General features: G+C 39.3%; 3 protein-coding genes and 1 long non-coding RNA gene across 10 annotated transcripts in view; 1 reads left to right on the top strand and 3 right to left on the bottom strand.

Annotated features, from left to right (window-relative positions):
- LOC145442337 (serine/threonine-protein kinase polo-like) overlaps positions 1 to 27,526 on the bottom strand; it is a 294,599-nt gene that overhangs the window by 174,947 nt on the left and 92,126 nt on the right. The gene's annotated exons all lie outside the window — the stretch shown is intronic.
- Positions 1 to 27,526, top strand: part of LOC145443231 (serine/threonine-protein kinase PLK1-like) — a 430,606-nt gene that overhangs the window by 378,557 nt on the left and 24,523 nt on the right. The window lies entirely within an intron of this gene.
- Positions 111 to 14,250, bottom strand: LOC145446860 (uncharacterized). Of its 5 annotated transcripts, XR_013917413.1 has the most exons (9): positions 13,688 to 14,250; positions 11,632 to 11,816; positions 8,281 to 8,405; positions 6,621 to 6,806; positions 5,897 to 6,015; positions 4,906 to 5,052; positions 3,575 to 3,871; positions 3,317 to 3,435; positions 111 to 562 (listed from the first exon to the last, which is right to left on the bottom strand). It is a non-coding gene; the product is annotated as an uncharacterized LOC145446860 (long non-coding RNA). The 5 variants fall into 5 exon arrangements; XR_013917462.1 differs by having other exon boundaries at positions 3,317 to 3,871; positions 4,906 to 5,086; XR_013917398.1 differs by having other exon boundaries at positions 3,317 to 3,871.
- LOC145433448 (uncharacterized) lies at positions 24,432 to 26,406 on the bottom strand. Its single transcript, XM_080310596.1, has one exon. It carries the CDS (start codon positions 26,314 to 26,316, stop codon positions 24,841 to 24,843), a length of 1,476 nt encoding a protein of 491 aa, XP_080166722.1. The 5' UTR covers positions 26,317 to 26,406; the 3' UTR covers positions 24,432 to 24,840.

Raw genomic sequence — 27,526 nt, 5'->3', positions numbered from 1 at the left:
ATGCTTTCAATATTGGTTGCGACCGCAGCAGAGCTTGCGCTAACTACAAATCATGTTGGTTCACGGTCAACGAACTATTGGGTTGTGAGTAGTTCCATTTAGGGAGACTAGTCACCAAACATACCATAGTGACACACAGTATGATTTGGAATCGGATTTGACTCGGTGGTGGGTGGACAATGAGTGGACTTAATTTTCGAGTTAAAACTATAAAAGTGAGACGGACTTTTGACCTGTAACCTTGTAGCTTTGTTACAGCCCTGATGATAAAAAAATCAGTTGCAAAGCTTGGTGATTTCATTCGTAAATGTATGAACGTATTGCAAAATCCAATTACACAATCACACAAAGTTGCATCGAGCGTATCGCGAATGATCTGCTTCAGTAGAGTCTTCAAACATATGTCCTTCCAAAATACAATCTGCGTATCACAGGCAAGCTCCTGAACTGTGATTGTATTCGTCTTCTTGTAACAGTTCCAATTTGTAGTTAGTGAAGTTACATTGCTGGTCGATGTAAGTCACGGCGCCATCAGAGGACATAGAATCACTTTGGTGTAGTCCTGCATGATAGAAAAATATATGAAATTACTCAACTTACTCACGAACAAGTATACTCGGTTACAGGCAGAAGTACTCCTCCCACTTTTACCCAAAAGTGTTTCAACCACTAGGCTACGTAATTTTTGATACGTTGGATTTCGTAAAATATATAGTAATTCTGGGATATTTTCCGATCACTATTATGATTGATATTGTCACGACAATTAAGACAAAGTGTCCCATGTAGCATGGTAATTGAACATATTTCCGTAAATTGCATCGACCGGTAATGGCGGTAATGTCATCAGTCATTTGTGTTAGTCGATAAGATGGATCTCGCAATTTCGAATGTAAACAACTCCGATCAGTTACTAAAAGTATGCGACGTCATGACCAAATCTGCTTTTCAAAACTACTCGCCTTGATTACCATTCAAACCTTCCTTTTCTATTTTTACTTCACAATTCATGGGAATCATTACTCCCATTCGTGGTTGAGTAGAAGTAGTATAAAGGTATAGGATGTAATATTTTGTTATTGCTTGATTGAGGTACAAGGTAAAAAGTACTTCCACGGAATACTTGAGTAGGGTTTGCCTACTTGCATTATTTCACGAAGGGGTTATGATTTTAAAATACTAGTACTACTATGTCACCGTTTTCAGTATTTAAACAAACTAGACCAAAAATACTTGTACTTTGCTGACCTGGAATTCGTTATTTATACTTGTAGTTGAGTAGCAACATGACTACTCAACTCAAACTATTTCAATATGTCTCGCGACTAGGGCTGGGCACAATGCTGCGAGTACTCGATTCTGAATCGAGTATTAATTTTAATGATTCGAGTCGAGTAGTAAAAGACAATTTTTTCAAGTACGCAAATTATACATTCCTCGCAACTAAAAGTTAATTTACTAACAAGAATTATAGTCTTGGTACTATTTTTCACTGAGTAAGCCTTGAAACCTTGATTGGCCATGTCGCGCCGTACGAGAAATAGTACAAAGCTGCGAAAATGGAAATAATACATTTTCGAAGTCATGATCTTCCCACAACATTGTCAAGAAGTGCAATGAAATCGGTAAGGTCGAAAAATTACCAAAGTATCTTTAATGTGACAGATAACACGCATAATCTTCTTTGTAGTGGCATAAAAGGAACATATTTGAACTTTGATATAGTACATTCTGCTGTGACGTCACAATGCGTGATACTCCAATAGACTCGAAGCATATTAAGAATTCAGATTCGAATCACTCTGGTACTTGATTTTGCCCAGCCCTACTCGCAACATAAATTGAGTTTGACATTACTGATATACAGTGATTTGCAATTGGATACATTTATAAATTCTTGCAAAATTTTCTTCTGCAAAATGAATTTAAAGAGACGCTTAGGAGTACAGAACTTCATGACACATTTGAATAAAATATTCATTTTATTCCCGAAGCTTTTCGGCTGACCCTCGTCAGGGGGATATCGTCAGCAATATGGCGAGAATTCGAATAACTATGTTCAACAATATTATAAATCGCTAATTATGACGTCACACAAAAATATACAAAGTTAGAAAACGAGAGAGCTGAAGCGTTGGCATGGAGATAGCGAAGCAAAACAAGTTAATGCGCGATTTTCAAATGATACACAAATTCTTTATGTTGGCATAGACTAGGTTTACTCATAGTGATGATGGTGGACTCAAGAACAGACAAATGAAATAAATTGCGACCCTTAGCCAATATAGAGAACATTTCCTCGTGATAGTTAGCAGCACACGTATGATCTTCTAGTAAATGTTTGCCTATTGAAGATTTTTGACCCATGGCCTGGTTATGTTCAAGAACAAACGGATTGTTATGCTGCGAATTTGAGATATAAGATTTGACAGAGGGTGGAATGTGTTCTTTGATACGGTCCTGCAACCGTTTGGAAGTTCTCCCTACGTACCGACAATCGCAGTGGCACTTGAATTCATAAATTACGTTTCTTTGTTTTGTAGCCGGGAGAACGTCCTTACTGGTTGCAGGAAACATTGGTATCGTGGTAAAGACAACATTAGTTTTCACCGCTGGATAACAGTGGTAGACTGCTGAAGTTATCTGTTTCTCAAATCGATAAGAAACTGGGACAATCCAAGGAAGATGAATGTACAGATCCCTACTTTCACGAGAAATTAATTCGGGGGTTTCTTCTGGTTTCGTATCATTCCAATGCCTTAACTTTTTACTTATTGTCCGCTTAATAACATACTCTGGGTATCCGTTGTCAATGAAAATTTTACGGATGTAGTCAAGTTCATTATTCAATTTGACCGCGGAACAAATCATCAACGTCCGGTGAACCAAGGTGCCGATTAAATTGATTTTACGACTTTTTGGGCTGAAAGAGCTCCATCGAAGGTAATGACCCGAAAATGTGGGCTTCTTATAAACTGAGGTAAGGAATTTGCCATCCCGTTTCTCCACAAGAACGTCAAGGAATGCCAGGCGGTTGGTAATTTATTTTTCCGACGTGAATTGAAATGCTGGGTGTAGTTTGTTTAAATTTTCCAGTAAACTATCACAGTCAGATTCATTATCGAATATCACGAACGTGTCATCGACATAGCGATGGTGATAAGGGCGGTCTCTCGTTTTCTAACTTTGTATATTTTCGTGTGACGTCATAATTAGCGATATATAATATTCTTGAACATAGTTATTCGAATTCTCGCCACATTGCTGACGATATCCCCCTGACGAGGGTCAGCCGAAAATGAATTTACCAACTTACAAAAGGTGCAGTTGATATTGATGGTTGTTTCGATATAGAGCGATGTCGCTTCTCGTCCGAAAGCACGTTCTGAGTAAATTCACACGATCGCACTGATCACATGTCTTTGATGCCACGGCCTGAAACAGATTTACAAACATGTGATAGAATATCTATGTGCAATAATCACATATTTATTAATATATAAACCACGATAATGATGATTCGCATTGTGACGCTGATTCGTTCACAATCGGGCACGAGATGAAAACCACCGACCTTCCAAACTCGAATATGTTTCTTAGTTCTTATGATATCGTTAGCCTCTTCACGAACGTACCGCTGAAGGAGACCATTGATATTTGTGCGGACGCGCTATATGGCGGCTACTTGCTCTGTTGAGTTTAGTTTTAACGATACCATCTACATGCAAACCGACGGTGTAGCTATGGGTAGCCCTCTTGTCCCGATTTTAGCCAATATATTTGTGGGATTCCATGAAAACAGACTTTTTGCCGCAGATGAAACCAAGCCTCCATTAATGTACCGTCGCTATGTCGACGACACCTTCGTTATCTGTCAAAATGAGACGGAGTTCGATGACTTCTTTGATAACTTGAATTGTCTACACTCGTCTTTAAAATTCACATTTGAAAAAGAGCGTGCAAACTCGTTACTATTCTTAGAAGTCCAAGTGAAAAACGGAGAATTAGCTTTGTCACTTCGGTTTACCGGAAGCCAACGTTCACAGGGCATTCTATACGCTGGAATTCTTTTAGCCCGAATCGCCGTTAACTAAATTTGATTGACACGTTAGTGCACAGAGCCTTGATGAGTTGTTCGGATGTAAAGTTGAATGCGTTGCTAGAATATATCCGCAATATTCTAATCGATAACGGGTACCCCGAACACATCATCAAGAGTTCTGTGGACAGAAAACTCAGTAATTTCAATCCCAACAAATCACAAAACACGAACACACGGTCTGAGGTGGCTGGGCCCCATCTCTTCGAGGTTTGAAAAGCAATTGATTTCTGCTGTAAATCGCTGTTACGATAACGTAAGAACTAATGTTGTGTTTACCCCCAAACAATTGCTTCCTGCAACGCGCAACCAAACAATTGCTTCCTGCTTCTCAACAAAGCAATATAGTCTATGATTTCAAGTGCCACTGTGATTGTCGGTACGTGGGAAGAACAACTCAGCGCTTGCAGGAACGCATCAAACAACATGTTCCGAGCGTTATTAGATCACAATCTAATGTTTCTATGATCTCATATTAATTTACTTCTATGTCTGACATCCCAGAAAAATGCAAAAGGAGAACTGTATCGTGTGAAACGGGCCAAGCTTGCTGTACGGATATTTGTCATTCTCATACTTGTGAGAACAAAATCCAATTTGATATGAACATAATAATATGATTTGACGCCTTAAGTTTTTGTGAATTTAGTAATCACAATTCCAATCTAATCTGGCAAAAAATATACAGCAATCATTCAAATTCTAATCTAATTGTGCTAGTTATTGGTTGTATCGGTATCGGCTAAAACATATGATATCAGTCGGGTTCTAACCATGACCTTGATGTAGAACTATAAAAAAGTCACCGTTGAAAAAGTGGTCTTGAGTTGAGATTTGCGATGTCTTTGTGATAAGCAAGCAGGTGGTCGGTAGTTGTTGACGAATGTAGTGGCTGGACAGTAGACACAGCGTGATTTGCGGAAGGTTGATGAGATGGGTCGAAAGACAACATGCTGTGGATGAAATCACAGTAGGTCAGTGTTGTCCCTGCCACAGAGTCACAAGTCATTAAGTCATTATCCCTGTTGATTTGAGTCTAATCAAGTCACTACATTTTTTAAAATCCAGTCACTTTACTTGATTTTTAAAAGGTACTCGCTTCAAGACAAATCACTCCATTTTAATTGACTCGAGTCACATTATTCAAAATTTGTAGGCTACTCGAGTCAAGACAGTTTGCTTCCAAGAGTGACTTGAGTCAAGTCTAGTCACTAACTTCAAGTCACAAGTAACATCAACTCATTACATATTTTGAGTGGATTCAAGCTCAGTTACTCCATTTTTGGAGGCGATTCAAATCAATGTCAAGTTGAGTCACTCGATTTTCCAAGGTAGAGCCAAGTCACGACACTACCTCAGAGGAAACATTGGGTTATTACACATTTTGACCCTAGTGAAGTGGAGTCATTAGGTTTTAAGGGCAACTCGAGTCAAGTGATGCCAAATCACTTAATTTTTAAAACTCAATTCAAGTCACACGATTTTAAAGGACACTCAAACCATGTTAAGTCACCTGAAAAAGTTGCCATTGATCGGACCAGAGGTGTTCAGTAGCTAAGACAGAGCATAGACTACGGTACTTCTACTCAATAGTTTCAGTTTTCAGGCAAAACCAAGGCCAGAATATTCGTTATTTTTCTTACTTGGAGATCGCTATTTGTACTTGAACTAGAGTAGAAATTGACAATGTTGCTTCCACTTCCACTTGAGTACCAACAATGACTACTTTAACAACCTCTGAGCACGCATGAGAAAACATGCAAAAACGTCGATTTCAAGTCTCAGAAATAACAATACCTTCTGATTAGATCGCAAGAGGGTGGAATCATGTATTCATTCTTCTCCATTTCCGATAAGGCTTCGTGCAACATCTGACCTTCTAACGGTGGTTTACCGACCAGTAATGTAGGCTCTACCTACGATAAGGAAAAACATACATCAGGTTACCAATTTAGATGTTGGTTGCTCAGATAACTTGATACCACAATGATTCGAGTATTAAATCGAATAATTCGAGTCGAGTAGTGAGCGATGATTTTCTGTAGTACTGAAACGATACAATTCTTGCCAATAAGAGTTGATTTATCAATGATAAGTTTACTTTTGATACTATTTTCCTAATGGAAGGCTGTAACCCTCGATTAGTCGTATCGCAACATACGAGACATGTAGTACAAAGCTACGCAGTGTTACTGGAAATGACATTTCTATGAGGCCACGATCTACCGATGTCGGAGAGTCAGAAAGTGCAATGAAATATGGTAGGCTAGGTTGACAAAAATATCGAATTATGTTTAGAATGTAATGTGGAACTGGCCTTGTATTCCTTGTGATCACATAAAAGGTACATGCTTGAACTTTCCGCACCCTTCATAATATTGTGACGCCAAAATGAGTGGTAGTGGATTACTCAACTGGAATCAGTCATGTACTCGATTTCTCCTGGCCCCGCTGACTAAGATATAAGACCGTTCCGACCCCATTTCATGAAAGTCCCTTATCAATGTTGAGTGATACTCACAAACACACAACCCAGAGATCGGGTGTCCACTTTGAAACTATGTACATTCTTGTCGAGAACTTCCGGGGCAATGCAGTTGGATGTGCCGCAAGATGTACTCCTTGTTTGGACATCAAAGTCGACTCTGGTAGCTAGGCCAAAATTTCCAATCTTCACGCCCACATTGTTACGGGATAGGTTCTCCAGCTGTCAATACAAATCTCACATTCAGATACACAAGTTTATAAACTATTAATCTGGCTGGTTGTTGGCCAACTGAGTAAAGTTTTTTGAGTAGTTCTAGTTTTAGTTATGAAAAGTGCATAGTTCTAGCTAGTTATGCGTTTCCAAAACAATTGCCGAACAGCTACAAAACATGCGTCGTCGTTTCACGAGAATCGTGATACCAATGTCCTGTTGTTTGCAGTGTTGGGATGACTCGAGTCATGACTTGACTCGAGTCAGATTCGAGTCACCTTTTTCGTATGACTTGATTTGACTCGAATCACTTTGCTAAAATGACTTGAGTTGACTCGGCGTATCAGAAATGTGGATTGACTCGTGACTCGGAGCAAAATTCACGAGTCAATTTCAAGTCATAAAGTAATCGGTGTCGATAAAACTCACTATATCTTGCAAATGGTCGGATTGTTCGCGAAACGCTGGTGTAACCCGCGTGAGAGCGACCAATCATTCAATGATCGGGTCTCCATTGTTCTCTCACAAATAAATCGACCGCAAACGAAGTGATCGAAGCTTAAGTTGTCGTAAACTAGTATAGTACAGTAATTTATTAGCAGAATGTATCGGCTATTTCTGTACTCTGTTCTTACCTTAACCAAACCTCTTTGTTTTATTGAAATTGAATTCGACTATAGTTTATATAGCCCTCAACCATTGGCGCAGGCTCGAATTGTTTCATATCGATTTGTAAATGGTTAATGCATTGCATCCTATCAATTCGTTTCTCTATTCTCTATTTTGGCTGGTAACTATATAACTTGGAGACTATGCAATTACTTACGCAGTTTACCAGTTCTACGTATATGTGAGCGATATAGCGCTTTATGCGTGTATGTTTAACTTCGTTCACTGGTTCAATATCAACGACCACTCAATCTGTATTTCACACAGCTAGCAAAATGCAATGACGTAATCATGCCTCATACCTCGAAAAGGCAACTTTACTTGAATTGTGACTTGACTCGTGACTTGACTTGACTTGACTCGACTTGACTCGAGTCTCCTCCAAAAATTGAGTGACTTGACTTGAGTCACCTTTGAAAATCGATTGACTTGATTTGACTCGAGTCAAAATGCGCAATGACTCGAAATGACCCGAAGGTACTGACTTGATCCCAACACTCTTGTTTGATGTTCTTGCAGCCATTGCTACATCACAGTCATAACTACATACAGTGACGTAGCCAGGAAAGTGGGTCTTGGGGGTTGACACGCCTGTCATTCCTAAATAAAACTCCCGTCCATTTGATATACTGATTCAGTGATTCTATCTCCGATATTTACTAGCTCAATTGTAATTAGTAATTTGTGTCATCAGGTATTCATTAGTTGCAGATTCGTAATGGGCATTAACTCTAGTTGTAATGTGGAAACCAAGTAGTGTATTTGGAAAATCCAGTAGTTTGTACAAGTCTACCACTACTGCCAGCAATGTTACCTGGATATCTGTTTGAACGATCCTACAATCATCAAGATGAAAAACTCCAAGCAGAATCTGTTGCACTTAGTAATGTGTCGCTGGTTCTGCGATGCCGCATCTTCTTTGTAAACTTCCATCAGCAACTGAAAACAAATGATAAGTTGATAGGATTGATAGAATCAAAACAAGAATATTATATACATCAGAATTATTGGTTTCCAACCTTTTTGAGCTAGTGGGCCGGTCAAATTCTACAGCAAATTTTTAGTACCGATGGACCTTTCGAATTAAAAACTTTCTTTAATGCTGCCTTTTCGATATCTGAAGTAACATACACAGTGCTGGGCAAAATCTAGTAACTGAGTGATTTGAATTTAAATCGATTAGTAGACTTCCAGTCGTTATTTGCTTATCACTCATTATGACATCACACCAGAATGGATGATGTGAAAAGTTCAAATATGGACCTTTTATGTGACCATGTGAGATAACATGCCAGTTGTACATCACATTACGGATATTTGGTGTTTTTCGAGCATACCTGTTTCTTGCACTTTGTGAAGATGCCATGGGTTGATTGCAACTTTCAAGAAATGTCCTTTCCAGTATTGTGCGAAGCTTTGTACTACACGGTAGGTATGACGCGATACGTCTTATCGCGGTTTACAGCTTTCTACGGTGAGAAATTTTCATATTTTCCAAACCAGATTAGCATTAGAATTACAGCAACACATTTTTCTCAATTAGATTAGAATTACTTGGTTCGGTAAACGAAATGCAATAGTAAACTTCTTATCACATCAGGGCTGCTTTTCATCGGCACAATTATGGGAGATGTCTCGACATCAAGCTTTGCTTGTTTAGCATGATATAGTTCCCTTGTGGCATATCAGGAAACCAGTAATTATCATGGAATTGAACCAAGATGGTAACAGGAGTATTCAAAAATAGATAAGAATTAGATTACCGGCATTTCGCTCTTATTAGACAACATGAATTATCTAGTGCAGTGGTTCTTAACCTTTTTTCGTCCAGCGCCCCCTTTCAAAAATTATAGTGCTCCAGCGCCCCCCCCCCCTACTTTATATTGTGAGGAATGTAATAAAGACAATGAGAAAGAGGGATGGCCGTAACAGCACTTCGTCAACCCCCCTATAAACGATTGCCTTGCGCACCCATAGCGTGATAAACCAAACTTCTGAGGGCTTCGCCCGAGGTACCAAAATCTTCTATAATGCATGAATGAATAGGTGGTAATTACATATATAAGTCGCTATAAACTTTTTATCCTCTCAGCCCACGTAATCAGATTTACCAGTAGCGCTGAGTGAGCTGTTACATAGGAAAATAAAGGGCCTGTAAGTAATAATTAAACATATTCGGGCGTGCCCGTAGGTAAATTTATTCATTACCAGGGCCGTAACAGCACTTCATCAGCCCCCCCCCAAACAAAAACCGTTGGTCCTGGGCCCCCATCGGGTGATAAACCAGACTTCCGGGGGACTTCACCCCAAGACCCCCTTTCGGCTGTCGGCTATTTGCTGATACTAGGTATCTACATTGGGTGTCAATTTACTGAGGCAGCTACTCTCGCCTAGACGCGCGCGGTGCGCGGAAAATTTCACTAATTAATGATTGAAATTGGTCGATATGATCGGGAATTGCATGAATATTGAGATCAATTTTTATCATCTCTCTGCTCACGTAAACAGATTTACCGGTAGAGCTGAGTGATGTGTGTTTGAAAAGGTAGGACCCCTCAATAATTATAGCCTACATCTTCGGGCGTATACCTGTTGGCAGGAACGAAACGTCACTCCGTCAGGCCCCCGAAAAAACTTGGGTCTCGGGCTCCCATAGGGTGATAAACCGACCGCCCCCATCACGTTGTTCGCTTTTGACACGGAATCAGCTGTACTGTTTAGCGAGCCAGTGCGAAGCGCGAAAACTTTCGATAATTCATGCTAAAATCGGTCAGTAAGACCGGGGATTGCAAATATATTGCTATCAATTTCTTGTCCTCTGCTCACGTTACCAGATTTACCGGTAGAGCTGAATGAGATGCAATGTTCCCTCAAAGCTGCGCACGTGCGCATTGCTGACACCGTCTCTGCGCACAGAAAATCTGTGTTGCTCACACCAAATCTGAAGTTATGACTTTTTTTTAATCGTTACGCACTGTTGTCCAAGGGTCAGCACAGTGAGTTGTTGAGTGTGCGCAGACTCATCAAAACTTGAAGAGAACATTGTGAGGTGTCTTGGAAACTGTAGGGCCGTAACTAATAATTAAACATATTCGGGCGGGCGAGCCCGTTAATATGACTTCGTTGCATGATGTTATTTCTAGGGCTGGGCACAATGATTCGAGTACTCGAATCTGAATCGAGTATTAATTTTAATGATTCGAGTCGAGTAGTAAAATATGATTTTTTCGAGTACTGAAATTGTACGCTCCTCGCAACTGAAAATTAATGAACTAAGGAGAATTATAGTTTTGATAATATTTTCCCCTGAGGAAGCCTTGAAACCTTGATTGGCCATGTCGTAGTATGGTAGACATAGTACAAAGCTACAAACGTTGCTGGAAATAACACATTTCCGAAGGCATGATCGTTCCACAACATTGTCAAGAAGTGCAATGAAGTCGGTATGGTCGAAAACATGCCGAAGTATCATTAATGTGACAGGTATCAGGCATTTTGTTGTACGTGGTGACATAAAAGGTACATATTTGAACTTTGACCTAGTATATTCTGTTGTGACGTCATAATGAATGATACTCGAATACTCGACTCGAAGTATTTTAAGTGATTCAGAATCGAATCACTCAGGTACTCGATTTTGCCCAGCCCTAGTTAATTCATGACCTCCTGTCTGCAATATCAAAAAATATAGAATCGCCCAACAGGGATATCGCCCAACAGGAATATCCCTGTCGCCCAATTGTACTAAACCAAGAGACATACACGATTTCAAATTGGTATTTCTTCACTGGCATATAATTTTTCCCTGCCAGATGGAATTCGTGTTCTGGGGTTCAGATTGCCAAGACAGGAACATTCGGTGCCAGTCATTTAGGCGCCCATGGACAATTAAACCTATATGTACTTTGAAGGCTATATATAACAAAGTTTTCGGTGTTAAGTTGTTCCGAATACTCATTAAGGATATGTCCTATCACCACATCATCTAATGCGAAGCAATTTTTCTCCAGCGCCCCCCTGAGCCCAGTACCCCCTGGGGGGCGCTGGGAGCAAGGTTAAGAACCACTGATCTAGTGGTTCAAGTCTGCTGGTAATGAAAGTTACTGAGCTCATGAAATTGCCACCACTGCTGTTTGAGATCCCAACAACATAGTAAAGATCTCACCTTTCTTTTGCGCAACTCGAGAACGATGTCGACAAAATCCTTGTCTTGGAAGAGTCCGTGAAATGAAACCTGGACGTCAGCTCAATCCGGTTGTGCGCAGGTTTTGTGTAACGTAGCCGCTGAAGAACTCGTTGGCCAACACTTCCTTTACAGAAGCTCGATGAGACGGGTCACTCGCCAATATTCTAGTGAAGAAATCACAGATAATAACCAAATCACAGATACTAACTCGTATATAATGCCAAATATATTTGGGAATGAAGATTTGTGGAATTAGAACTATAATACGAATCTACATTTGGATTTGATATCGTAAACTTATTCCGTATTTGGATACGAAGAGATTCAAGGATCAGGAGAAGCAGATTTGGAGACTTGGATACCTAGAAAATGTTCAGCTTTATGCAGTTATATTAGGACAGTGGTTCCCAACCTTTTTCAATCCGCGTACCACTTTGAGGTTTTTTGCAGTGCTCGCGTACCACCTACATAATGTACGCACGACGTAGGCGGTAAAAATGTTTTCACCATTTATGACGTCAAAATCACGTAATTGGCCTATGTGGGGTGCAGGGCGATTTTTACCTAAAAATTGGAGGATTTTGACCAAATTTTGACTTCACGAACGCAAATTAGGTGTTTTCGCACATAATGTTAAAATTGTACTACTTATATTAAATTTTGGTAAGGACTGTCTGTCCTTACGAAGTAGTATGGCCTGAAAAGGCCTTTTTGACTTGAAACCTGACAAATTTTGACATGAAAATACTTTTATTTTTAACGATATCTGGCCCAGTAGTTACACCACGTATTATGGAGGAGTTAATTAAAATTTGTTGTAGCCAAAAGAAAGATACTTTCTTGCATTCTCGGGTGGATATTGTCTGTCCTTATAAGTAGCTTGCCAAGAATGGAGAAATAGCCTACCGTTTAACAGCAGTAGTTGTTGGTTGACAACACTGAAACTGTGCGTACACTGCTGGTGACCCACCGTGGTGCTTCATTCTGACAATGTTGTCATACTCATACATCACAATTATTCATCATGCGCTTCTTGATAAAATATCAATGCAATGCCCAAGCAGTCTTGCTTCAGTTAGGATATTACGGTACGTTGAAAATAACACCATGTCAATTGTCAACCCATTTGTTTCGTTTGACAATTTATGATCCACGACGAGCATACAATGGGCTGCCCACAACGGTAGGCCTATAAAGTAGGCTTCAAGCTTTAAAATACCAAATCTACGATACAAACGAAATGGAGGGGTCAAAGATCTTTTGACTTAGTAAACAATTTTGACAATTTTTTGACTTAACGCTCAATTTTGTAAAACAATAGCCCTACTAATACCAAATTCTATTAAACTATGCATTATCAGCCCGGGTTGATGATATGCATGGAATTGTTTTTTCACCACTAGACAAAAAACTTCAAAAAATTTAAAATCAAACCCACCTGAACTAATAACTACCTTCGGTCGAAAAAAACAGAATCTATTCGCGTACCACCTGGAAGACCTTCGCGTACCACTAGTGGTACGCGTACCACAGGTTGGGAACCACTGTATTAGGATAAGAATTACAGTACATCTAGAAAGTTTTATTTCCATATTAGAGTACAATTATAATGATAGCAACACAATAATCTCCAGAGTATGTGAAAATGAGAATGATAGCGGCACAGTTTATGTTTCGAATTGGACTAGAATTAGTATAAAAGCTAAACAGTTTACTCCAAATTATCCAGTTATTAGAATAATGGCTGCTCATTAGATTACAATTTGAATTACTGAGCTCACGAAACCTTGCGCATCGAATGAAGATCAGTTTATATCAAATCAGAATTCATTCTCATCAGCACAAGAATGGCAAATGTCTGTGTACATCGAGCTTGGTTCGTTTTGCACGACATACTTCTGCAGCAATTTCAGGAAAACCAGAAATTAGATTAATTAAAATGAGTGCATAGAAACGTTTAACAAATTAGATTAGAATTAGATTACAGGCATTCACTGTAATGAGTTTCATTAGACAACTACACTACAATTATTACCTCAATATCTCTGTGAATTGTCTTACAGTCATGAAGATAATGACGTTAATCAGAATCTGTCACATGCAATAACAAGCCTCTGCTTCTGTGATGGCGCGTCTTTCTGTAAACTTCCATCAGCGACTGAAAACATAAATTAAAGGTAATCGGATTGACAGGATAAAAACAAGAATATCATTTGTTGGGAATATCTGAATCATTGGTTCTCAAACTATTCGAGATAGCAGGCCAGTGAAATTCGAAAATAAACTTTTTGAACCGATAACTTTCAAATTGAAAACTACCTTTCATGCCTTTTTGATATTTCAGCTGTCGTACGTAGGGCTGAGTGAAATCGAGTGCTAGACTGATTTGAAATGAAATTGAGTATCAGGCTTCGAGTCAAGTATTTGAGTATCACTAATTATGATGTCATACCAGTATGGATGATGCGGAAATTTCAAATATGTAGACTACCTTTTACGCTTTACGATAATTTGTAAATTTGTCGACCATACCTATTTCATTACACTTTGTGACGATGCTGTGAGTTGATCACGACTTTAAAGATATGTGATTTCCAGTAACTAGCTTAGCTTTGTACTTCATGTTCCGTATGCTATGGTGGAGCTATTGAGGTTCACAGCTTTCCGCAGTGGAAAATACTATCGAAGCCATAGTTCTCATTGACAAATTCACCCTCACTTCAGCTTAGTTGAGTTTATTGTTAATAATTTTATCTCTTGTGACAAGGAGCATATTATTTCAGTACTCGACTCTGATAATTAGAATAACTACTTAATTTAGACCGAGTACTCGAATCATTGTGACCCTCCCCTAGTTTTCGAAGTTGTGTAACTAAATTGTCAGCTTTTCAAAGCTAGATTAGAATTGAAATTATATCTACAGAATTATAGCTACTGTCTCTTTCCAAATGTCATTGAAATTAGAGTTACATCTACATATTTTATTTTTTACAAATTAGACTAGAATTATGAAATCCACAAATGAAATGAACCAAAAACCAGTTCACTTGATATCAATTGGTTTTGCTTGGCTCGTTTGTACGATACAGTTCCCCTGTAGTATTTTTAGGAACACCAGAAATTAGATTGAAATTAAAATGTGGATGTAAAAACATTGACAAATCGGATTAAAACTACATTACCGGAATTTGGCTCTAATCAGGCAAATTAGATAAGAATTATCTAATTGTCTAGGTCTGCTAGTAATGAACATTACAGACCTGATGCAATTGCGATCGCCACATTAACACATTGCTGGGGTTGTAACCAAGTCACGGGGTTCCAAGTCACAATTCAATCTCACTTTTGTAGTTTTGACTCGAGTTCAGTCCGGTCATTTCCAATTCATCACCGAGTCAAGCCCGAGTCCAGGTCAGTGAGTAGACGCTTGAGTCCGAGTCACAGTGTTATGACTCGATTCCCAGTCCAAATCATTATATTCACGGTTCAGTTTTGAGTTCAATCCGGTTCAACCCACTTTGTTGAACTCTGCTCTTGTGATATAGAATGGCTTGCATTCACAATATCGTAATTTTCCTCAGTCCTTACAGTTTCTTGGCCTATTTTTCATATATCAGGACTGATAGACAAAATACCAACAATGTGGTGACTTTACTATTCTTCGAAGTTATAATGAAATGTCTGTCTTGGCCGTCCTAATCTCGAGTCATATAACTTGGTTTGAGTCATGTAAAATGACTCCAGTACAAGCTGAGTCAGAAGACAAATTGACTCGAGTCAAGTCAAATCACCAAAAATTATGAGTCTAGTCGAGTCATGACTCAAGCCATTGCAACCCTGGATATTACAGTTGCAACGAGGAAATGTTTTACCTTCTTTAGCACAACTCGAGAAAGATGTCGATAAAATCCTTGTCTTCGAAGAATCGGTGAAATCCAACGACATGCTTGTCATTCAAACTCTGATAGAGATAATCTCTTCATACGTTTTGTCTTTCTGATGATCATTGCCTGAAATTGAGACTCGTACAAATTATCTATCTAGTTCGGTGAAGAGCAACTAAGAACTAACTACGTCTTTCTCTCACTAGATCTATATCTAATTGTGGTTCTGGTTGTAGTTACACATTTTGGAAAGCGAGTCGTTCTATCGTTTCGCAATTTGAAAATCCAGTATGGTTTCTTACCGACTAACGATGTATACCTAGGGTAAAGAAAAAATATGCACCAAGTTATCCAGTGGGAAGCTCGTGGCTAGGACTGGGCACAGCGATTCGGATATTGGAATCTGCGTTGAGTATCGATTCTATTGATTAGAGTCGAGAATTAAGATATGAATTTTTTAGTTTTAAAATGATACGATCCTTGCCACTAAGAGGAAATCTATCAACGAGAATTATAGCCATGGAATCTCGATTGGCCGTATCGCAGCATATGAAACATGCAGTACCAAGATACGCACTTTAATGGAAATGTGATATCTGCAAAGTCGTGAACAATACATAGCACTGTGACAAAGTGGTAAACATGAAAAATACCAAATCATACTTAAACTCAAGCAGAACTGTCATAATATGCTTTGTGCTGGAGTAAAAGGTACGTATTTGAACTTTCCATATATTTCCTACTGAGTGATGCTCGGAACGAATCATAATACTCGATTTTATTCAGACCTACCTATTCATTAAAGTCCCAGATAAATGTAGTTGTATATGCTCACAAAACACAACCCAACGATTAGGTCTCCACTCTGAAACTGTGTGCCTTCTTGCCTAGAACTTTCGAGGTAATATAGTTGGATGTGCCACAAAAAGAACTTTTTTGTCTGGTCGGCAAAGTAGACTTTGGTAGCTCGGTCGAAATCTCCAAACTTCATGTCCATGTTATTGTTTAGGAATGGATATCCCGCTATCAAGAAAAATTTCACGTACAGTTACACAAGTAGGCCTACATAGACTTGTGCAAACTGAGAAACTAGTTAGATGATGGTTAAATAACTACTGCTAGTTTGAATAAGTTCTAGTTCCAGTTGTAGATGCGATTTTTGATAAGTGAGTAGTTCTACGTCAAGTGTAGGTTGCGAATTTTATACAACTGAGTAATTCAAAGTGAGTAAGTCTAGTTATAGATGTGGTTGCTAGTTTTGAAAAGCGGGTAAAAGTGAGTAATTCAACTTCTAGTTGTACTTGCTGGTGTTGAAGAGTGAGTGATATAAAAGTGAGTAATTCTAGTTCCAGTTGTAGTTACTAGTTTTAAAAAGCCAGCGATTCAAAAGTGAGTAATTCTAGTTCTAGCTCAGTGGTTCCCAACGTGGGCGATATCGCCCCCCAATGGGCGATTTGTCGGTCCAGGGGCCGAAAATAGCCAAGTGAGCGATAGGGGGCGATGGAGCGTTGAAATGACCGTAACTGCCACACCCAAACCCCCAATTTGAATGGGGGGCCCGAGTTCGTGAATTAACATTAATTATAGAGTATTATTTTGGAAATTTAGGCAACTTTTTCAGAAAAATTCGCGCTGCGCCCCATTTCGTGCTCACGCATTTCTTGCTTATTGGATACCCTTCCTTCAAGAAATAATACGCATGAGTTATAGAAATGGGCATCTCGGCGTCAGCCATTATCACACCATAACGCACCAAGACATATGAAGTTTCAGGCCATGTAGCATGCGACTCCGAGAAGTGTGCCAGAACGAGAAAACCTTGGCGGAAAAGGACTGCCTTAATGCTGACCGACTTCGATATATCTACGATATACATATAAATTTAATTGTCCATAGGCGCCTAAATGGCTGGTGCCAGTGCAGAAATACCAATTTGAAATCGTGTGCGTCTTTTAGTTTAGTACGTATGGACGATTTGAATATCTTTTGACATAGCAGACAGGCCTAGAAATGTCATTACGTAACGAAGTCATTGTACCCACGGGTCCGCCCGAATATGTTCAATTATTATTTACGGGCCCTACATTTTCCAAGACACCTCACTCATCTTTACCGGTAAATCTGAATACATGAGCAGAGATAGGATAAGAAATTGACAGCAGTATATATGTAATTCCCGATCATTTTGACTGATTCAATCATGAATGATAGAAATTTTTCGCGAATTAAGCCAACTAACTAAAGATTCCAACAATTTGTGCGGAGAAGTAGCGGTAAAGAGGTATCGGGGGAGTTTGGTCTGAGGGGTGCAGAATTTTGATTTATCGCCCTATGGAGGGGGGTTAAGACCAACGTATTAGGGGGGGGGGCTGACGAAGGGAGGTTATGGTCCTTTTAGAATCAAATCGGAGAAATCACCTTTTTTGTTAGTCAACTCACCAAAATTTAGCTGGAAAAGTGGAAGCTGGAACCACTGTTCTAGTTGCTGGTTTTAAAAAGTGAATAATTCTAGTTATAGTTATAGTTGCTGGTTTTTAAAATGTGTAATTCAAAAGCGAGTAATTCTAGTTCTAGTTCTAGATGCTATTTTTGAAAAGTGAGTGATTCAAAAGTGAGTAATTCTAGTTCTAGTTGTAGTTGCGAGTTTTTAAAAGTCACTAATTCAGAAGTGAGTAATTTTTGTTCCAGTTGTAGTTGTGAGTTTTGAAAGGGGAGTAGTTCTAATTCCAATTATGAATATTGAAAAAATTCAGTAGTTTCTACAATCCTGTCACCACTGCAAGCAATATTACCTTAATTTCCGTGTGAATGATCTTACAATCGTGAAGGTAAACAACTCCAAGCAGAATCTGTTGCCTGTAATAACGAGTCTCTGGTTCTGTGATGAGGCGTCTTCTTTTGTAAACTTCCATCAGCGACTGACAACAAAAATCAAATGTAAATCGGACAGATAGATTGACAATATTATTTGCCGGAACATATAAATCAGTGGTTCAAAACCTTCTGGAGCTAGCCGGCTGGTAAAATTCAACAACAAATTTTGCAGACGCCGTGAACCTTATAAATCAGAAAGTTCATTTCAGGCTGCCGTTTTGATATCAGAGTTGTCATACGCAGGGAAAATGTGAATACCTGAGTGATTCTATTCAGAATACAGTACGGTATTAGGCTTGGAGTCGAGTATTCAAGTATCACTCATTATGACATCAAAGCAGTATGAATGAGGTTGAAATTTGACATATGTAGGCCTACCTTCTATGGGACCACAAACAATATATTGATCCAGATTTGATTACGGTACGGTACTGAGATCATTGTTCCCAGCCCTAGTGATAATAGTTTAATTTTCGGTATTTCCAAACTAGATTACAATTAGAATTATAGCTACAGTTTTTATTCCAAATTACGATCTGGACAAAATCTTTGTCCGTGAAATTCAATGATGTGGTTGTGATTCACACCGCAATGGAGACTGATCTCTTGATACATTTTGTCTTCAAGATGCTCATTCTAGAGTAGCACCTGAAGCTGAAATTCACACAAAATTGATGCTTGTAATCAAAGCGCGGCCCAGTATAAGTTCGCCAATAATATCGTACTGACTTTGAGAGAAATATCGATATCAGCCACGAGGGAAAAGATATCGGCAATATCCATGACGTCACAGATTGATTTGACACCGTGACATGTTTTGTATGCAGCGATACAGCCCATCGCGGTTTACAGATTTCCGCACTGAGAAATAATATCGAAACTTTAATTCTCATTAGTAAATTAACTCTGATCAGTTCATTGTTAATCCTTTACCCTCTTGTAGCAAGGATCATATCATTTCAGTACTAAAAAAAACATGTCCCGCTACTCGACACGATAATAGCAAATGTCTGCAAACCAAGCATGGCTCGTTTCGCATGGTACAATTCTGCAACATTTTCAGGAACAGCAAAATGAGATTGGAATTAAAATGAGAGCAAGTAATATTTCACAAGTTAGGTTATAATTGAATTACCGGCAGTCGGATATAATTAGTCTAATTAGACCACAATAATTATCTAGTTGTCAGAGTCTGCTAGGAATAAACGTGACGGAGCTGATGCAATCGCCACCATCGCCACATTTTGTCTTTCTGATGCTTATTCAAAAGAAGTGCCTGGAAGGAACGCCAAATTAATGCTCGCATTTACTGCCTGGTTCACGATACGTTTGCCAATAACATCGTATCGACATCACACTTTAAAAAATATACTGGTACCGGCAATGAGAGGCAAAAAATGTTGACAATTTCTGCATGGCCACAATTTCTGCAGCCTTTCTAGTTTATTTCATGTCCAGTCATAACAATGACTGTAAAGCTGTTGTATTTTTGAAAATGTGGCCTAATCTAGAAGAATATTGAGGTTATCGGTGAAGGTGCTTACTGCTTGGTATCAGTTTCATCGGTATTGGCATAAAACCCGAAATCGGGCTAGCTCTAGTTATAAAAACTTGCAACTTGCAAGTTCTTTACCCTATTTGTTTACACAAGAGTCTTTACAAAATGGTATCAGTGCATGTGACAAATCTAATCATTCACACAGATTCCAAAGTGTCGATAAAAACGACTCACCTATGGCACATTTTAACAAGCGAAAGCTTGTTTTGTTCTGACACCAGTGACTTCAAAGCATTTGGCAAATCCGCCTCTGCCATGAAACGGACCTCTCGTGTATGGTTCCCGGTAGAGTCATCACTAGGGCGGTTTTTTCTGACTTAAAAAAGGAAAATTTTGACTTGGAAAATACAAATCTTGATTTTCTTTGACATAAACAAACTGAATTTTGACCAAATTTTGACCTAACGTATGCAAATTAAGTGTTTTCCCCACATGTTAAAATTGTACCACTTGTCTTCATTTCTGGTTGGAACTGGCAGTCCTAACGAGTTACTTTGGCCTGGAAAAGCGTTTCTGGCTTATAAAACGGGGAACTTTTTTAATGAAAAAACCAATATTTTAACGAAATCTGGCCCTATGAAGAATTCTAGTGGTTACAAAACGTATTATGGTAGAAATAATTTTAAAAAATTGTAGTACAACGAAAGATACTTTCCTACATCTTGGGTAGAAAGTGCATATCCTTAAGAAACTTGCCAAGGACGTTCAACAGCAGCAGTTGCCGGCTGACAACACTCAAGTTGTGCGTACTCTGCTGGTGACAAACCGTGTTGCTTCATTCTGACAATGTTGTCTACATCACAGTTTTCCATCACGCGCTTTTTGATATAAGAATGATGCAATGCCCAAGAAGTCTTTCTTCAGTTAGGATATTGCGGTACGTTGACCATAATTCCACGTCCACATATTTGTTTTATTTGACCGATTATGATTCACAATGAGCAGACAATTAGCCGTTTACAACGGTAGGCCTATAAAAGCGAAAACTTGTGAATCATATGTTCATCGACAGTGCAAAATCTACGATACAAACGAAATGCAGACGTCGAAAAATTTTTGACTCAATGAACAATTTTGACAAATTTTGACATGTCAAAAAACACCGCCCTAGTCATCACACATGCATTCGGCGATCTCGTTCGTCGCAAAGTATACTTGTTCAGACATAATCGTGAAATCAAATCCAAATCAATCTGCAAAATGAAATGTCGTACATTAACATGCTGGCACCAGACTTATACAAACTACTGGATGTTTAAACTGCACAACTAAATCAAAACGAATGACATTTGAAAATCAGTGACTAACGAAAACACAACGCAATGAATTTGATTCCGAAGCAACTCATTCAATATATTTTATCGGAATCAGATTGGCTTTCCACATTTACATCGGTGAAAATTACTGAAGAATCAGACAGACAGAACTACCACTATACAGGCTAAACTAAACAATTACTAGCTATAGCAATGTCTGTAAGATCTTCACACAAACGATAACGGATCACAACGATATTTGAAGGTAAGACCTTGGTAGCTTTCACACTCTATTTAACGTCCACTTGCGAATGAATATAACTTTATTAATTACACGAGCTTTCGGAGCGCCACTCCTTCATCAGGTGTCAAAGCGAAAGTAACGCAAAAAGAGCAACGCAAAAATATTTTCAATTTGAACATATGCATATTATGACATTAATAGGGAATGAGAAATTCTAGATTCCGAAGTCGCGTACTCTATGACGCCATAGACACAAATATCAAGTTTTGATTTGAAATGCAAATAGTGAGGTGTGTGCCTAAAATCGGATTGGATAAGGTGTTTACTGTTTATATGCTAATTTGAAAAGAACAAAAGGTGTTAAGTCAAGCATTCATGGTGTAGTGAGACATACATCCTCTATCTATATTCAGCCCTTGTCGGAAAGTATCAAATTTGTCGATATATTTTTGTTCTGTAGCCTTGCGGAGAGTAGCGTCTTCCATGTTCCCGACCAATACATTGATAGTCGTGTCGCTCTCCGAGTGCCCAGCGGAAGAAAAATGATCACCGACATGTTCGATTTGTTACCTTTCGAGATATCATGTCGGTGACCATTTACTCTCTTGTGGAGAGGTTGACTGGTTTCTCCTACGTACCATGCATTCGCACATCCTTTTCGACAGCGAATCAAATATACATTACTTGATTTACAAGTAAAATGGCCTTTGATGTTGTGCCGGGCGGGTCCTCTTGTAATCACGGTGTGATTGAGAATAGCACACGTCTTGCATGATGGCTGTCCGCAATTTTCCACACCATTTTCTCGTCTTGACCGAGGTAGCCTACTATTTAGCAAACAGTTACGCAAGTTGCGTGGTTGCCGGATGGCTAAAATAGGTCTTCTCGGGAATACTTCATTGCATTTCGGATCGTTGATTAGTATTAGCGGATGTTCTTGTAAAATCTTACGGATCTTTTCTGCTCCCGGGAAATAAGTAGTGACCAGCGGCACTCTGCGATCTTGTGTTTCCTCATTGTGATTTCGACTGCAATCAAGCTTTTCTCGTGGTACATTGAGGGCCCTTTTTATTTGATTCCTTAGTGGCTGTTGATCGTAGCCAGATTTGATAGTTCGTGTTTCAAAACTTCCAAATGTTCATTTTTGTCCTCTTTCTTCAAGCAAATTTTATGAATTCGAAGGGTTTTGCTGTAGACTATTCCTTTTTACAGTGTATTGGATGGAAACTGTGGTAGTTTAAAATCTTACCAGAGTCCGTTGGTTTACGGTAGAGTGACGTGAAAATGCGACCTTCTTCGATGTTGACAAGCGTGTCGAGGAATGCAACTGCAGTCATCGAGCTCTCCATGGTCAGACGAATGTTAGGGTGAATTTCGTTTATTGAATCATGAAACTTTTTCAGTGACTGTTCTCCATGGGTCCATATCATGAAAATGTCGTCGATGTATCTTGTATAAAATATTGGCCGCAATGTTTGTGTCTCCATGAAATCGTCCTCAAAATGATGCATGAAAAGATTTGGGTATTGCGGAGCAAATTTCGTGCCCATTGATGTTCCTTGAAGCTGTAGAAAGATCTCTTCGTTGAATTCGAACGTGTTGTGAGTTAAAGTGAAGCCGATAAGTTCCATGATGCTTTTCTTTAATGGATGTCCAATTTCTGCAAGACATCTCTCCACAGCCTCCATGCCATCCTTATGAGGAATACTTGTATACAGGTATGACACGTCCATGGTGACTAATATCGTTCCTGATACTAAGTGATTGACATTCATGAGTTTGTTCAAAAATTCCGTCGTGTAACGACAAAAACTTGGTGTGCTTTTCACCAATGGTTTAAGGTGTTTTTCCACGTATCCGGATACGTCTTCCGTTCGAGTTTTGTTGCATGACACGATGGGGCGTCCAGGAATATTGTCTTTGTGCAATTTCGTTAGACGATAGAAGCGGCCAAGAGAGGGATCAGACGGGATATTGATCTTTGATTTCTCGTCTTCTTCCATATCCAAACATTTTATAATTTTCTTTAATCGTTTTGTGTGTGCTATTCTCAATCACAGCACCGTGATTACAAGAGGACCCGCCCGGCACAACATCAAAGGCCATTTTACTTGTAAATCAAGTAATGTCGTATATTTGATTCGCTGTCGAAAAGGATGTATGAATGCATGGTACGTAGGAGAAACCAGTCAACCTCTCCACAAGAGAGTAAATGGTCAGTTGGTCACCGACATGATATCTCGAAAGGTAACAAATCGAAGCCTGTCGGTGATCATTTTTCTTCCGCTGGGCACTCGGAGAGCGACATGACTATCAATGTATTGGTCGGGAACATGGAAGACGCTACTCCCCGCAAGGCTACAGAACAAAAATATATCGACAAATTTGATACTTTCCGACAAGGGCTGAATATAGATAGTGGAAGTATGTCTCACTATACCATGAATGCTTGACTTATCACCTTTTGTTCTTTTCAAATTAGCATATAAACACCTTATCCAATCCGATTTTAGGCACACACCTCACTATTTGCATTTCAAAACAAAACTTGATATTTGTGTCTATGACGTCATAGAGTACGCGACTTCGGAATCTAGAATTTCTCATTCCCTATGATGTCATAATATGCATATGTTCAAATTGAGAATATTTTTGCGTTGCTCTTTTAGCGTTACTTTCGCTTTGACACCTGATGAAGGAGCGGCGCTCTGAAAGCTCGTGTAACTAATAAAGTTATATTCATTCGCAAGTGGACGTTAAATAAAGTGTGAAAGCTACCAAGGTCTTACGTTTATATATATCGTCTGCTATAGGCGCAACAAATTATTCAACGATATTTGAGAAATGTAGAACGCTTGTCAACAAGACAACTGAACATCAATACTCAAAAAATGTAGAACAAAAAGTTATCTCTTTCATATTGGCCATTGGTAATGCAATAGGTTGCATGAGTATCATAATGCGCAAAATTTTACCGATTTCTTGTCCCAAAAACGAGGGATGCACATTACGCATTGGCAGAAGTCTTGAAAAAATCTCTTTCGAAATAAAACTTGAAATCACACCTTTCTACATGTTTGTTGTCAATCCCGCATCACATTCAGCTACCGTGCCCAGTAATTCGTATTATAAGTGTTGTGCGATGTCAAATAGCGAGGAGAACAGTGCTACACGCGCTAGCAATTCTCGCTAATTTATAGCGTCAACGACAGGTCTGAACAATCGCATCTACAACAGGATATGTGCTCAAGATATAAGCCTAATTGTTGACCAGAGCAATTGCATTTGTAATAGGGATCGTGCACACGATATCGTCGCTGGTCTGAGCTATCGCGTCGCAAGCCTCACTAGGGCGTTATTATACATGGGAAATTACGGTATATCACAATCATGAAATTTGGTACCAGAATGCATATCCATATGTTCCTTGAGGTGGCCCTTCACAGTAAATGCTTTCCCGCATATATCAGAAACATGATTTTTGATACCAGCGTGCATATTCATATGCAGCTTGAGGGTACCCTTCCGAGTGAATGCTTTACTACATATAGCACATGTATGATTTTTGATTCCGGCATGCTTATCCATATGAAGCTTGAGGTGACCCTTCATAATGAATGCTTTCCCACATATATCACAAACATGATTTCGGATGCCAGCATGCATATCCATATGAAGCTTGAGGGAACCCTTCTCAGTGAATGCTTTACCACATATGGCACATGCGTGATTTTTGATTCCAGCATGCTTATCCATATGCAACTTGAGGGTACCCTTCCGAGTGAATGCTTTACCACATATGGCACAATCATGATTTTTGCCTCCAGCATGCTTATCCATATGCAACTTGAGGGTACCCTTCCGAGTGAATGCTTTCCCACATATATCACAAACATGACTTCGGATGCCAGCATGCATATCCATATGAAGCTTGGGGGTACTCTTCTCAGTGAACTCTTTATCACATATAGCACAGGTATGATTTTTGATTCCAGCATGCTTATTCATATGCAATATGAGGGTACCCTTCCGAGTAAATGCTTTACCACATATAGCACATGCATGATTTTTGATTCCAGCATGCTTATCCATATGACGCTTGAGATGACCCTTCCGGGTGAATGCTTTCCCACATATATCACAAACATGATTTCGGATGCCAGCATGCATATCCATATGATGCTTGAGGGTACCCTTCTGAGTGAATGCTTTCCCACATATATCACAAACATGATTTCGGATGCCAGCATGCATATCCATATGATGGTTGAGGGTACCTTTCTCAGTGAATGCTTTACCACATATAGCACAGGCATGATTTTTGCCTCCAGCATGCTTATTCATATGCAACTTGAGGGTACCCTTCCGAATGAATGCTTTACCACATATAGCACAGGTTTGATTTTTGATTCCAGGATGCTTATCCATATGACGCTTGAGATGACCCTTCATGGTGAATGCTTTCCCACATATATCACAAACATGATTTCGGATGCCAGCGTGCATATCGATATGATGCTTGAGGGTACCCTTTTGAGTGAATGCTTTCCCACATATATCACAAACATGATTTCGGATGCCAGCATGCATATCCATATGATGGTTGAGGGTACCTTTCTCAGTGAATGCTTTACCACATATAGCACAGGCATGATTTTTGCCTCCAGCATGCTTATTCATATGCAACTTGAGGGTACCCTTCCGAGTGAATGCTTTACCACATATAGCAGATGTATGATTTTTGATTCCAGCATGCTTATCCATATGCATCTTGAGGTGACTCTTCTTAGTGAATGCTTTACCACATACATCACATTCAACATTTTTGATGCCAGCATGCATATCCATTTGATGCTTGAGGTTACTATTCCCTGTAAATGCTTTCCAATATATATCGAATCATAGTTCTTTCAGGCCGTGGTCAATAGTTGGTACTGGATTCACTGCAGGCTTTTCTCTATGACACTAGAGAAAAGACCCTCAGATTTTCCCCATTTCAGCATATGATCTTAGTTCAATCATAGTACGCCACACCTGCAATGCATGAAAGTGTGGAACTACTTTAAACTAAGTGCAATTTAAGATTGTAGCCATAACGAGATATAGTACAACATACAAAACTAGCAATAGCATGGAAATGACTTCATCAATGAGAGTGAAAATCATTATGGTACGTTACAATGTAGTCTTCTTGTTTAATGTAGTCGGATATCTTCAAGAGAACTATTGTTATATCGAAAGTTTCGATCATTTCAATTACAAACCATTCATAACACGAGAAAAAACACAACGCTGAGTGACAATGGCGCATATTTACAAATGAATTACGGAAATTTTCCAAGAACCATCAAAGATGTACCTGTGACCATGAACATTGAGCGGCTTCAATGAATATGCCCTGCAGTAGTTTTCTCAGTAATAAGGTTCACATTAACAGCAGGCGCGTAGCCAGGGGGGGGGTTCGGGGGTCGGAACCCCCGACTTTTGAAACGCGAAACCCCTTCCATTTACGCGAGACCCCTCTCGATGCATTTCAATATTTCGTAGGTCGGTAGCACTAGCTAATTTGCAGCACGCTCTTGCGCAATGATATGACCGATTTATATGATGGCCTTTTTCTCGCGTCTTCTCTCGTGTGCACAGTAGACGAGAGAGGGCTTTTTTTCTCGTGCGTGCAAGGAAGACAAGGTCATTATATCGTATAATGTAATCACAGTCACAGTGCAGCTACAACTCGTCGCGTCGCTTTTACGAACGCGCGTAATCAGTATTAATAATATCGGATGTATCGCAGTATTCACCTGACTGGCGACGCGTAATTCATAATTGTCGCGTGGTCCGCGATCTCATCAAATCTAGAACTCTATTGGGTATATGCTTCAACAATTGGATACTTAATCTCACGCATTCACCGATACACGGCAACGCAACTTTGATTTACAATTTGACGGCTTAATATTAACAAAGAAATAGCAACAGGTTATCTGAAGAACACTGTATTCAAACGGTATTCTTCAATCTACGCTAACATATTTTTGCTAAAATCCTTTAACACAGC

The sequence above is a fragment of the Botryllus schlosseri genome, chromosome 1 (assembly GCF_051294905.1).
Source record: "Botryllus schlosseri isolate E-star chromosome 1, Bs_hap1, whole genome shotgun sequence".
In the NCBI taxonomy this organism is placed as follows: Eukaryota; Metazoa; Chordata; class Ascidiacea; order Stolidobranchia; family Styelidae; genus Botryllus; species Botryllus schlosseri.
This window is presented reverse-complemented; position numbering and strand designations above follow the sequence as displayed.

What these genes read in the sequence shown, in the direction of transcription:
- LOC145433448 (XM_080310596.1), bottom strand. Translation starts at nt 26,316, where the DNA reads ATGGATATGCATGCTGGCATCAAAAATGTTGAATGTGATGTATGTGGT.